Source organism: Hyla sarda, chromosome 2 (assembly GCF_029499605.1).
Source record: "Hyla sarda isolate aHylSar1 chromosome 2, aHylSar1.hap1, whole genome shotgun sequence".
Lineage (NCBI taxonomy): Eukaryota > Metazoa > Chordata > Amphibia > Anura > Hylidae > Hyla > Hyla sarda.
Genome location: NC_079190.1, coordinates 38823654 through 38838670, shown reverse-complemented (window position 1 = coordinate 38838670; position 15017 = coordinate 38823654). Strand labels below are relative to the sequence as shown.

Below are 15017 nucleotides of genomic sequence, written 5' to 3'. Positions count from 1 at the left end.
TATCAGCCAACTCAGGTGGGGCTTGTAGCCTCTCTCCCTCCTCCCATTGTATGTGTGCGCTTGTAGCCACGCTGGAGGGTACCTGGGAGGACGCTGTGAGTCGACCAAATGCTGCCGTAATTGCCCACTGGCCCCTGTTTTGCTTATCACACACAGGTAGGTTTAGCGTTATGTCCCGTGCCATTTGAGAAACCTTGGCGTTGGTGTGCAGGCTCTGGTATGTCCTTCATATAAGGATATACTGGCTAATGTCTCGATTTTAAAGGGGTTATCCAGGAAAAAAAAACTTTTTTATATATATCAACTGGCTCCAGAAAGTCAAACAGATTTATAAATTACTTCTATTAATTTTTTTTTAATCCTTTCAGTACTTATGAGCTTCTGAAGTTAAAGGGTGCCTCTCATCAAAAAAACTTTTGATATATTCTAGATTAATGTATACAGAATAACTTCACAATTGCATGTTATTAAAAAAATGTGCTTCTTTCTATTTAATTTTCCACTTTGAAGAAATAACCACTAGGGGTCTCTCTACCAGTCCTGGCAGCAAGCATTTCAGACTCATGCTGGAGTCCTAAACACTACGAGCTGCCAGTCTGCTTTGTTCACAAAGGAGAACATTCAGAGCTGCCAGCCTGCTTTGTTCACAGCCTGTTTGGCTGTGAACAAAGCAGGCTGGCAGCTCTGAGTGTTTAGGACTCCAGCATGAGTCTGAAATGCTTGCTGACAGGACTGATCGGGAAAAATACTATAGAAAGAAGCATATTTTTCATTAAAATGCTATTGGAAAGTTATTCAACATTCATTAATCTAAAATATATCAAAAGTTTATTTGATGAGAGGTACCCTTTAAGGTTGTTCTTTTCTGTCTAAGTGCTCTCTGATGACACCTGTCTCGGGAAACGCCCAGTTTAGAAGCAAATACCCATAGCAAACCTCTTCCAAACTGGGCGTTTCCCGAGACAGGTGTCAGAAAAGAACAACCTTAACTTCAGAAGCTCATAAGTACTGATAGGATTAAGATTTTTTAATAGAAGTAATTTACAAATCTGTTTAACTTTCTGGAGCCAGTTGATATTAGGGCTGGGCGGTATACCAGTTCATACCGGATACCGTTTTTTTTTCTCCGACGGTATGAATTTTGCCCCATTCCGCTATACCGGTAGGGCCCCTCCCCCCACCCATGAATGAATTACAGAGCCCACGGCTCGGCTCTGTCAGGGGAGAGCAGGATGAGACTCCTCATCCCCGCTCCTCCTGCAGTTTCAGGCCGGCTCCTCTCTGCAATCAGAGCCAGGGGAAAGCGCAGAAACTGCATCCCCTGGCTCTGATGTTTCCTGGAGCCCCGAGCCGGCTCCCTGCTCCAGTCCACCTCTCCCTTCTCTTCGCCTACTTCAGGGAGTGTTCATAACAAACGCCCGCTCCCCTTGGTCCTGCGGCGTAAGGCAGAGCATTGCGCCGCATTTCTTCTAGTTCCGGCGCCCACTCCTGAGGCCCCTAGTGCACACCGCAGGACCGAGGGGAGCGAGCGCTTAAGGGGCGGACAGACCGCCTGTGAGGGGGCCCACTGATCTTAGAAAGAGCGGCGGGCCCCCTCACACAACGCACGTGAGCTGCGCCGCTGCTGCTCACTGTTCTAAAGTGGCCGTGGCGCATAATAGCGCAGTGGGCACTTTAGATCTAAATTTCAAATTCCCTCCTGGCAGAAGCGTCCGCATCCTGCGCTGAAAGCTTCCGCCAGAGAGGATCCTGTGTCCGGGCGGGAAGTGCCCACGTTACTGCACTGATGACAGCGCACAGGTGAGGAGGAGAGGGGGTTAATGGAAGCAGAGGGGGTAACGGAATAAGGGGCAGGATAGGATAAATGAAAGGATCAGGGGGTTAATGGGTGCAGGGGGGTAATGGAAGCAGGGGGGTAATGGAAGCAGGGGGGTTAATGGAATGAGGGACAGGATGGGGTTAATGGGTGTAGGGGGGTTAATGGGTGCAGGGGAGTGAATGGAAAGAGGGGCAGGATGGGGTGAATGGAGAGATTTTCGCTGCCCTGACTCCTCATCGCCTGTAGTGCAGAGCTGTGATAGACAGCAGTGGGGGAGTATACAGTACAATGCTGTTTCCCCAACCAGGGTGCCTCCAGCTGTTGCAAAACTACAACTCCCAGCATGCCTGGACAGCCGCAGGCTGTCCAGGCATGCTGGGAGTTGCAGTTTTGCTACAGCTGGAGGCACACTGGTTGGGGAAACCCTGATGTTCTGACACTTTAACAAGCCCCCCCCCCCCCAAATACCGTTGAATACCGTGATACCGCCATAATTGTAAAAAAATACCGTGATACACATTTTTGGTACAGATGAGCGAACTTACAATAAATTTGATTCGTCACGAACTTCTCGGCTCGGCAGTTGCTGACTTTTCCTGCATAAATTAGTTCAGCCTTCAGGTGCTCCGGTAGGCTGGAAAAGGTGGATACAGTTCTAGGAAAGAGTCTCCTAGGACTGTATCCACCTTTTCCAGCCCATCGGAGCACCGGAAAGCTGAACTAATTTATGTAGGAAAAGTCATTAACTGCCGAGCCGAGAAGTTCGTGACGAATCAAATTTACTGTAAGTTCGCTCATCTTTAATTTTTGGTCATACCGCCCAGCTCTAGTTGATATATATATATATAAAAGAGTTTTTTCCTGGAATACCCCTTTAACATCAGTGTTGAGGGATAGCCAATGTCATTGTATACATCTACCACAGTAGTACACCCATATTCCTGTAATAATAAATATATATATATATATATATATATATATATGCTACTTTCAACAGCGCCTCTGTTCTCTATAGGTCAGTTGTGATATTGCAGCTTAACTCAATTTACTGGAATTAAATTGAGCTTTAATAGCAGACACAACCCTTGGCAATGGGAATGTTTCATGTAGGAAGGTATTTATATATTGGTCTGATTTGGGCTGAAATGTGTGATCTGAAGAGTTTAAAGCGCAAATCCAACATTGTTGTTGTGGCGGCAGGATACACTTTTAAAACTGACTTTAAAAAAAAAAAAAGTCTAAGGGACTACTGGCAATTCTATAGATAGACCGCTCGCTTTAAAAAAAAAAAAACAGCTACGCTTTAAGATTTATGAGCTAATGAACAAAAGCTGTAAGAATATGTTCACACACGGCAGATTTTGTTGCAACAAAATAGATAAGTTCCAAATGTGCATGTTTTTCTGTAAGTCAGATTTACGTTAATGGGACAGTGAGATCAATTTCTGCTATGAATCTGCAGCCTGTAAGTCAGTATTGCAAAACTACTACTCCCAGCATGCCCAGACAGCCTTTGGCGCATGCTGGGAGTTGTAGTTTTGCAACAGCTGGAGGCACGCTATTCGGAAAACACTGCTGTAAGTACAACCTAATGCTGTCATTTCAATTAATTTCAGATTGATTTTAGTGCACTAGTGCCATCTAGTGTTACAGAAATGGTAATACTCTTAATAGGTCAAAATGTTGTGATGACTGACCTCACCACAGGGAACACTATTCGTACAGTATATTCTGTCTGGTGTTCTGTTATCTACGGCATAAAAACTATACAGTATAGTGCCTTTAATATACACTGTCAGATTCAAAAACTTTTTATATGTTGTAACCTTTCTAATACACTTCTAACCTTTCTAATACACTTCATAAGAAAATGGATCTCCTTTTTTATAGAAATCGTGGCTTGTATAAAAAAGACCACTAGGGGTCCCCATACCATCCGGAACATAATCCTGTCCGGATGCAACATCATCTTTGTCCTAGCTGTAGCACAGGCTAGCACAAAGTCCAGGAAGTGAGGACATGACTAGCACTCCTCTGTGCTCACTCCTGTCCTATCAGACTGCAGGAGGGGATTACAGAGCAGCCTGCAGTGAATGGATGAAAAGACACAGCACAGCAGACCCAGGGAGGAAGTGACTGCATGGTGAGTGAGTGCAGGCTGATTGCTCACTTTGGACACACCCCTTCCTGAGCAGAAGGTGTCAGAATGAGTGAGCAGCAGAACAGAGGGATTTGTGAGTCAAATACAGAAACTAGACACATGGAAAGCATCGGCATGACATAGTGAGTAACATATAGAAGCATTACTATTTGTCTGTGGTATGTCGGGTACGCTTTAAGGTAATATTTTGATGACATTGAGACTTGTCAAAAGTTTTCATTGGTGGAGGTCCATGTGCTAACACCCCGCCGGTCATTAGAACGAGCCAGGGGAAGCCCAGCTGAGTACTGCTTCTTTCCGCTGTCCTTGTGCTACCAAAGATGGGCTCCATAGCAGGTCCCTTTAAGTGAGGAGGAACAGAGCTTCTGCAGTGCCTATTTATTACTTTCGTGCTTCCACATCTGTATATATGGATGTGATACTTAAATGGGTACTCTAATTAAACATAACTGTTTTAATTAAAGATTATTCATAAATAAAAACATTTCTAATATATGTCATAAAAAAAAATCTCTCTTTCACACTTTTATTTACAGTTGAAATCCTGGCCACTAGGGGTCACCCTACATGGTCCAGAAATCATTCCCCCCACGTCGGGCATATACAGACCACTGCTGGCTGGACAGCGTGGTCTGGAATGCGCGTCCCCAGTTCGCTATCTGCCTGTATATGAAAAACAGGCAGAGAGCGAGCACAGTGCTCGTGCACGCGTGGCGCGCGTAATTTCGATGTCCCCGCTCCCTGCATCTCCCTCTTCTCATTGCAGGGCACGGCAGCTCAGTCCTCCGACGTTCCTCCTCTCTGTATGGCCCGTGTATAGCCAAACAGAGAGGAGGAGACTGAGAGGCTGCCGTCCCTGCCCTTTACTTCGCCTGTATGTGTGCTCCCGAGAGGGAGTGCAGCATACAGGAAGAAGGGCAGAAGCGAGCCCCGGCCAGGCTTCAAATGAGTCGTGCCTGCCGGGCCACACCCACTTCCTCCCCTCCGCGCATAGCTCAACACTGAGCTGCCGAAGAGGATATTACAAAGGTATTTAAATGAAATTTTACATAAAAAATAAATACAGGTATAGATATAGTTAGTGTCAGGGACAGATGGGGAGGGGGATTGGGGAAAGTTTAGTTAATGATAATTACTCTTTAAACGGCCACATAAATAAACCAAAACAGCCATAATATAGTGTATATTATAAGTGAAAGTGTGAAAAGCTGCAATGTGCTATATAGCAAGTCCACTGGTATAATTACAGAGCTCTGCACCTGTGCCGTCAGCTCTTTCAGCCGTATCATCATGTACCGCTATACCCATATTTGTACCGCACTTTATAATTAAAGTCCAATTTAATATTTAGGTGCAGTAATGTGAGCTGTAATAATGAGTGCCAACGTAGGAACGAGTGACTGAGGTTATACCATGCCAATGCTTGTTTATATATCCAAAGGGGGCAAGGGGTAGATTATAATGGTCGTGTATGATGAAGAGAGATAGATAGATAGATAGATAGATATGAGATAGATAGATATGAGATAGATAGATATGAGATAGATATGAGATAGATAGATAGAGAGATATGAGATAGATAGATAGATAGATATGGGATAGATAGATATGGGATAGATAGATATGGGATAGATAGATATGGGATAGATAGATATGGGATAGATAGATATGAGATAGATAGATATGAGATAGATAGATATGAGATAGATAGATAGATAATAGATAGATAGATAATAGATAGATAGATAATAGATAGATAAATAGATAGATATGAGATAGATAAATATGAGATAGATAGATAAATAGGAGATAGATAGGAGACAGATAGACAGATATGGATGGTGGCGATACATAGACGACGTCTTCCTCGTATGGTCAGGCGACACAGACCAACTTGAGGCCTTTCATGAATACTTGAATTCCATTCATACAACCATTAAATTCACGTTATCCTACTCTACCAGTAGTGTACATTTTCTAGACACTACAGTTGAGATACAGGAAAACATCTGCGGACAGATTTGTTTGTCAAACCTACAGATAGCAATGCTATTCTTAGGTATGATAGCCAACATCCAAAGCATATGCTCAATTCCTTACCCACAAGCCAGATGCTTAGAGCAAAAAGGATTGTCAGTTCTGACGACAGGTTGGAAATAGCCCTCAACAAAATGGCATCAAATTTCACAAAACGGGGCTATCCCCAAAAATTGATAGAACTAAGTAGGCAAAAGATTGTGCAGACATGACCAAACCAAAGAAGTCCCCATCCAGGGTCGCATTCATCTCCACTTTCTCCGATGTTTCGGGGAGGGTATCGGGAATATTGCGACGACACTGGCATATCTTAAGAGATGGTTATGACATGGTGGAGGAATTTTCATCCCCTCCACTCATGTCATACCGGAGAACAGGTAATCTCAGAGACCGCCTCGTTAAGGCAGATGTAAGTGGGAAACGCTCCAAACAAAGCTACATCACTAGTGCCAATCTGGGGTCCTTTCCCTGTAGATCGTGCGTGAACTGTTCCCTTATGCACAAGGGTAACAAGTTCACGCACCCCACTACAGGTGAGGAATTCCAGATTAAGCACTACTTGACATGTAACTCCACCTACGTGGTTTACGTACTATGGTGCCCATGTAAACTCCTGTATATAGGAGAAACTACATGGGACTTTAAAACTAGAATAAACCATCACAGATATACAATCCGGAAAAAACGGCAAGATCTCCCAGTAGCGAAACACTTTGATGAACTTGGTCATACTGAACGTGAACTACGGTTCATGTTGTTGGACCATGTCCCCCCATTGAAGAAGGGAGGGGACCAGACCAGCAAACTGAAGCGGTGTGAATTAAAGTGGATTTACACTTTAAACACTCTTAGACCGGCAGGTCTAAATATGAAATATAAAATTAGTCACAAAATATGTAACCCTTAATACCTCCATAAGTGTTATCTATGCCATAGAATGCTTTCAATTGAACCTGGTGTATGTGTGATATTATTTATTAATCATTTTGTTTCTTTTCCTTCCATAGATGTGAGAGGAGTACCATTCACACGCAACCACACCTGAAACAGAGGACATCCGCGTCATTTTCTTTTTCCTTTTTTACTTTATTTCAATTTTTTAACCACTTGGACACCTGAGCACCCTAATCCCATGAGGAATGTGCACATTCGCAAAGATGGGGACGTGGACGCCCGGATGTCCTCTACACTACTGTGAGCGGACCAGAAGACCGACACCCGGATGGATCTCCACTCGTGGTGGCGGAGGACCGGTATGTCTGTTGGAACGGATTCCCCGTTCTAAGACAGCGCTCCAGAGTTAAGTGACATCCCCACCCCCACGATGCGCTGGTATATCCAGCAAGTTGCACTATAAAGTAGCGAGAGGCTAGGAATCAGGGATGCCAGGATCCAAGATGGCGCATATGGCAACAAGTGAGTGCACGCAAGCGCGGACTCACACACGTGCATTTGTTTACACGGAGGTCGTTTCCGGCTCAGATCGGAGCCAAGACGGAAGTGATAACCTTAGGATGTGGCGTCCTCGTGTGTTTGGGCTGTGAGTGGCGCGCGCAATGGAACTCCTCCTACAAGGAAGGTACACTTATGACACATGGACACTTATATTTATGATAACTTTTCTGTGCATTTATGGATACGGATATGTTTTTCTTTTTTTGCGTGTCTGCACATATTCTTCATTACTACCAGGCGCCTTGTGTTAAGATATGGTGTGTATATCGCCCTGTATAGTATGATCATCCTCACATTATACCGTTTTCCTTGTATTTTGTAAATAATCACGTGATTTACTTGCTGTCACCTGTACACTATTTAAACCCCACAATGTATATCAGTCACTGCTTGACAATGCCTGTGTGAGACAGGCGAAACGTCGCTCCTATAGATGTTTGGTTGAAATAAAAGCCATCCATTCTTTTTCACTTGGAAATTGGTGTGCCGCCGCTTCTTTGCACAGATAGACAGATAGATATGAGCTAGATATATATGAGAAAGATAGATAGATAGATAGATATGAGATATATAGATATTAGATAGATAGAGAGATAGATATGAGATAGATAGATAGATATGAGATAGATAGATAGATATGAGATAGATAGATAGATATGAGATAAATAGATAAATATGAGATAGATATGAGATAGATAGATAGATATGAGATAAATAGATAGATATGAGATAAATAGATAAATATGAGATAGATATGAGATAGATAGATAGATATGAGATAAATAGATAGATATGAGATAAATAGATAAATATGAGATAGATATGAGATAGATAGATATGAGATAGATAGATAAATATGAGATAGATATGAGATAGATAGATAGATAAATAGGAGATAAATAGGAGACAGATAGATAGACAGATAGATATGAGCTAGATATATATGAGATAGATAGATAGATAGATAGATATGAGATATATAGATATTAGATAGATAGATATGAGATAGATAGATATGAGATAGATAGATAGATATGAGATAGATAGAAATGAGATAGATAGATATGAGATAGATAGATAGATAGATAGATATGAGATAGATAGATACATATGAGATAGATAGATAGACAGATAGATATGAGATAGATAGATAGACAGATAGATATGAGATAGATAGATAGATAGATATGAGATAGATAGATACATATGAGATAGATAGATAGACAGATAGATATGAGATAGATAGATAGATAGATACCGTATATACTCGAGTATAAGCCGAGTTTTTCAGCACGATTTTTCGTGCTGAAAACACCCCCCTCGGCTTATACTCGAGTGAACTCCCCCACCCGCAGTGGTCTTCAACCTGCGGACTTCCAGAGGTTTCAAAACTACATCTCCCAGCAAGCCCGGGCAGCCATCGGCTGTCCGGGCTTGCTGGGAGTTGTAGTTTTGAAACCTCCGGAGGTCCGCAGGTTGAAGACCACTGCGGCCTTCAACATCATCCAGCCCCCTCTCACCCCCTTTAGTTCTGAATACTCACCTCCGCTCGGCGCTGGTCCGGTCCTGCAGGGCTGTCCGGTGAGGAGGTGGTCCGGTGGCATAGTGGTTCCGGGCTGCTATCTTCACCGGGGAGGCCTCTTCTAAGCGCTTCGGGCCCGGCCTCAGAATAGTCACGTTGCCGTGACAACGACGCAGAGGTGCGTTCATTGCCAACGTACTTCTGCGTCATTGTCAAGGCAACGCCTCTATTCCGGGCCGGAAGCGCGGAGAAGAGGCGCCCCCAGTGAAGATAGCAGCCCGGACCACCTCCTCACCTGACCACCTCCTCTCCGGACAGCCCTGCAGGACCGGACCAGCGCCGAGCGGAGGTAAGTACTCAGAACTAAAGGGGGTGAGAGGGGGCTGGATGATGTTGAAGGCCGCAGTGGTCTTCAACCTGCGGACCTCCGGAGGTTTCAAAACTACAACTCCCAGCAAGCCCGGACAGCCGATGGCTGCCCGGGCTTGCTGGGAGTTGTAGTTTTGAAACCTCTGGAGGTCCGCAGGTTGAAGACCACTGAGGGCGAATGATGAGAAGAGGATGATGAAGGGGGGGGGTGTGGGGATGATGAAGGGGGGTGGGGATGATGAAGGGGGGGTGTGGGATGATTACAAGGGGATGATGAAGGGGGGTGTGGGATGATTACAAGGGGATGATGAAGGGGGGATGTGTGGGATGATGACAAGGGGATGATGAAGGGGGGATGTGTGGGATGATAAGGGGATGATGAAGGGGGGATGTGTGGGATGATAAGGGGATGATGAAGGGGGGATGTGTGGGATGATGACAAGGGGATGATGATGATGATGAGGATGTTAATGACGGGTCTGGATGATGACGGGGGGATGAGGTATTTCCCACCCTAGGCTTATACTCGAGTCAATAACTTTTCCTGGGATTTTGGGTTGAAATTAGGGGTCTCGGCTTATACTCGGGTCGGCTTATACTCGAGTATATACGGTAGATAGATATGAGATAGATAGATAGATAGATAGATAGATAGCATAAGGATCTTACTGCAGCACACAGTCCGTGGTAAAGTGTAAAAAAGTGAATTTTTAAAAAAAAAAATAATTTTTTTTATAGATAGATAAATAGTAGAAAGATAGATTTGAGATACATATGTGGTGGCCCAGTACGGGAGTTGCACCCCTGTACCCTTGCTGTCCTGTCTGGCAGACTCTATTGCAGTGTCCCCTGAGTCCCCCTTAAATTTTGGTATCATAAATGGTTAACAAGTGCTTCATGTTATGTGTTGGTTAATCTTTTGAGGCATGTGTGTCTATAAATATTGTTGCTAAGCCTATGTAACCAGTAGTGTTGCTCGCGAATATTCGCAATGCGAATTTTATTCGCGAATATCGCACTATATATTCGTAATGACGAATATTCGTTTATTTATTTATTTATTTATTTATTTTTATACTTTATTTTTTTTTTTTACAGTTTACATCACAGTGATCATCCCTTCCTGCTTCCAGCTTATGTGGTGTAACGAAGGCTCTAATACTACTGTGTGAGACCGGTGTGCGGATTTTCGCATATGCAAAAATTTGCATATGCTAATGTTCGCATATGCGAATTTTCGAATATGTTAATGTATATGCTAATTTTCGCATATGTCAATTTTCGCATATGCAAATTTACGCATATGCGAAAATAAGTCACGAATATTACGAATATGCGAATATTCGCGAATATATGATGAATATTCGTCCATATATTCGCGAATATTCGCGAATTCGAATATGGCCTATGCCGCTCAACACTAGTAATCAGGGAAGGTGTCAATGACCAGGTGACTTTTGGGTGACCTATAGGACCCCTCCAAAGTCTGCCCCATATAAACCAAGGGAGGAGCTTGCCAGAGCAGAGCAGTTTAGAGCATGCTGAGGAACAGTCAAGACCGGAGAGTGTCTGGTGTCCTGAGGAGACCCAAGGCCTAACCACGCAGCCACGTTTCCACCAACCAAGTGCCCCACAGGTGACCGTCAAAGCCTGGTAAGCTACACAAGTCTAGTCAGTCCTAGTCAAGTCAGTCAAATCTGTCTAAATTCAGCGTGGGTCTGCAGCATTCTGTCCAAGTCCACTACAAGTCCCAGCGAGCCCACAAGTCTCCTAAGTCACTGGTCATCTCCTTGGGCCTAACTGAGCTGTAAAGACTATTCCATCTGTCTGCCTCAGTAAAGCTGCCGTTGTTATGTAACATGGTGTCGGAGTCACTATTTTCACCATACCTAGTCCAGGATTCAGCGGCCATACCTCGGGTGGTGCAGAGGTTAACCACACCCTGGCATCACGAAGACAAGGAGTTAATGCCATCTGCCCCTAGGGTAATAACATCTGCCCTCACCACACCCTCACCACAACTGTTGGCATCCTACAAACAGGATACGGGTGTGCGCCTTATGCAAAAAGTGCCAGAGCATCTAGTGGCACGACAGCGTGCAGCTCAAGTTACCGGTGCATCCAGCACTAATCCCCCAGAGCCCTGGTGGGCACAGCTCCAGGTTGGGAATGACACTATCCCACGGGACCAGGTCAATGGAGTTATCAATGTCGCCAAAAGGTGTCAGGAAGCTTTCAGTCCACAGACTTTGGAAAAACGTCAATGATCCAGCACCGTATCCTCACAGGCGACAGCCCGCCTATCAAGGAGAGACACCGTCCGGTCGTGCCAGGCATGTACCAGACTGTCAAGAAAAGGCTGGCCGACATGAAAGAAGCTGATGTGATACAAGAAAGTCAGAGTCCTGGGCGGCGCCACTCATCCTGGTCAAGAAAAAAGATGGAACCATCCGCTTCTGTGTCGACTACAGGGAACTGAACAATGTCACACATATCCTTTGCCAAGGATTGAGGAATCGCTTTCTGCCCTTGGGTCTGCTGCTTACTTCTCCACCCTGGATTTAACCAGTGGGTACTGGCAAGTGCCCATAGCCGCGGAGGATCAGGGGAAGACCGTCTTTGTGACACCCATGAGGTTGTTCAAGTTTAAAAGTATGCTGTTTGGGCTTTGCAATGCCCCACACGGGCGGGGGTTCACAGTAGTTTCCCGCTGGCAGTTTGAGCTCAAACTTGCAGCCGGATACTTACTGTAAACCTCCGCCCATGTGAGTGTACCCTGTACGTTCACATTGGGGGGGGGGGGGGAGAAACATCCAGCTGTTGCAAAACTACAACTCCCAGCATGTACGGTCTATCAGTGCATGCCGGGAGTTGTAGTTTTGCAACAGCTGGAGGCACACTGGTTGTGAAACACCAAGTTTGGTAACAAACTCAGTGTTTGGCAACCAGTGTGCCTTCAGCTGTTGCAAAAGCTACAACCCCCAGCATGTACGGACAGCGGAAGGGCATGCTGGGTCTTGTAGTTATGCAACAGCCGGAGGCATACTACTTTGGCTGGGGATGCTGGGGATTGTAGTTATGCAACAGCTGGAGACACACTGGTTTGCTACTTAACTCAGTGTGCCTTCAGCTGTTGCAAAACTACAACTCTCAGCAGTCACCGACAGCCAACGGGCATGCTGGGAGTTGTAGTTATGCAACCAGCAGATGCACCACTACAACTCCCAGCATGCACTTTAACTGATTGTGCAAGCTGGGAGTTGTAGTTATACAACAGCTGAAGGTACACTTTCCCATAGAAAAAATGTGCCTCCAGCTGTTGGAAAACTATAAGTCCCAGCATGCCCATAAGGGAAAGCTGGGAGTTGAGGTGGTCTGCCTCCTGCTGTTGCATAACTACAGCTCCCAGCATGCCCTTTTTGCATGCTGGGAGCTGTTGCTAAGCAACAGCAGGAGGCTGTCACTCACCTCCAACTGCAGATCCACGCCGCCGCGCAGGTCAGTCCCTCGCCGCCGCTCCTGGGGCCCCGATCCCAACAGGGACGCCGGGGATCGGGGTCTTCTTCCCGCTCACGTCCTCCGGAAGAGGGGCGGAGCGGGTTGCGGGAGTGACACCCGCAGCAGGCCCCCTGATTGGTTGGCCGGCCGACGAATCAGGGCGATCGTGAGGTGGCACCAGTGCCACCTCACCCCTGCTGGCTATGGTTGTTCGGGGCCGTCTCTGACTGGAGACCCGATTGACCCGGAATCCACCGCAGATCGCTGGACTGACCCCCCTGGGCGAAATGCCGGGATGCCTGCTGAACGATTTCAGCAGGCATCCGGCACCGGCTCCGCTCCAGCTAGCGGCTGGGGAAGGAAATGCGCGGGGCGTATCCATACGCCCTGTGTCCTTAAGGACTTGGAAACGGGGGCGTATGGATACGCCCTGTGTCCTTAAAGGGTTAAAGGGGTACTCCGGTGGAAAACAATTTTTCTTTTTAAAATCAACTGGTGCCAGGAAGTTAAACAGATTTGTAAATTACTTCTATTTAAAAAATCATAATCCTTCCAGTATTCATCAGCTTCTGTATGCTCCAGAGGAAGTTCTTTTTGGTTAGACCACAGTGCTTTCTGCTGACACCTCTATCCATGTCAGGAACTGTACAGAGCAGGAGAGGTTTTCGATGGGCATTTGTTCCTGCTCTGGAAAGTTCCTGACATAGACAAAGGTGTCATCAGAGAGCACTGTGGTCAGACTGAAAATAACGAAACAACTTCCTCTGGAGCATACAGCAGCTGATAAGTACTGTAAGGATTAAGATTCTTAAATAGAAGTCATTTACAAATCTGTTTAACTTTTTGGCACCAGTTAATTTTTTTTAAAGATTTTTCCACAGGAGTATCCCTTTAAGTACTTGTAGAAGAGCTGAGTAAAAAAGTTGAGTGCTTGACATGGTGAGCAGTACTCCAGTCCATCCTTACGGCTGTTGCCATTGCCGTCCATTAGCATCGGAGGACCTATATCATCCCATATGTTCATGCCATAGGGTGCCTAGTTATGACAGGTCCTCTCTAACATCCATTGAGACTAGAATTGCGCATAAGAACATGTTATCGCGTTACACGCTGCAATTACTGTTTTCGTATTTCCATCGCAATCGCAGTCCGATAATTACACCGTCCTATCAGACATGAATCATCCCGGCTGCGTCTCCATAGACATGTCTGCTGTATAAAAGATGCCCTGGATTTTTTTTTCCCACTTCTACAGCTAAGATCCCAGAATCGTTCTATGGGAAATATTATTCCCTCTGTACAGAGATGGAGGGCTCTGCTCATTTTTGGATATTTTGTTCTTGGATCATTTTATGGAAGTGTTCATCGGCTGCCCCAGCTTTGTATGCCTTATACAGGACCAGGAACTGGAGGGACGTGTACACAGCAAAGGTCTGTTGTGTGTATTTATGCTGTATATTTCAGCAAGTATGTGAAATTTAGCATAAAAGACACTTTTATTTATATATATATAATCAACTGGCTCCAGAAAGTTAAACAGATTTGTAAATTACTTCTATTAAAAAATCTTAATCCTTCCAATAATTATCAGCTGCTGAAGTTGAGTTCTTCAGTTCTTCTTTCCTGTCTGGCAACAGTGCTCTCTGCTGACATCTCTGCTTGTCTCGGGAACTGCACAGAGTAGGAGGGGTTTGCTATGGGGATTTGCTTCTACTCTGTACAGTTCCCGAGACAGGTGTCATCAGAGAGCACTTAGACAGAAAAGAACGACTCAACTTCAGCAGCTCATAAGTACTGAAAGGATTAAGATTTTTAATAGAAGTAATTTACAAATCTGTTTAACTTCCTGGAGCCAGTTGATATATGAAAAAAAGTTTTGTTTTTTTCCTGGATAACCCCTTTAAGTCAGTTGTATCCAACAGATGGCTCTCCAGCTGTTGCAAGACTACAACTCCCAATATATCTGAAGTTGTAGTTTCGGCAACAGCTACTGAGCCAAAGACTGGGGACCACTGCTTTGAGTAAGGCAAATATATCCAAAATTAGTGGTAAAATACTATAATATTACACGCTGGGGGTTGTAGTTTTGCAACATCTGGAGTTTCACAGTTTAGAGACCACTGGTATAGAGGGTTTAGAGGTGGAAGGCCCTGGTG

General features: G+C 45.0%; 1 protein-coding gene across 9 annotated transcripts in view; it reads left to right on the top strand.

The window, feature by feature from the left end:
• The window catches only part of MMP20 (matrix metallopeptidase 20), a 109161-nt gene that overhangs the window by 66443 nt on the left and 27701 nt on the right, over window positions 1-15017 (top strand). The window contains exon 2 of one of the 9 annotated variants that reach the window (XM_056561562.1): window positions 7025-7270. The exons of 6 other annotated variants lie outside the window; for them this stretch is intronic. In XM_056561562.1, coding sequence (XP_056417537.1) covers window positions 7157-7270 — 114 coding nt within the window. In that variant the 5' untranslated portion in view covers window positions 7025-7156. Of the gene's footprint in view, window positions 1-7024; window positions 7597-9323; window positions 9344-15017 lie in introns of those variants that run through there. 2 more of the 9 variants (XM_056561567.1, XM_056561573.1) reach the window with 2 other exon arrangements.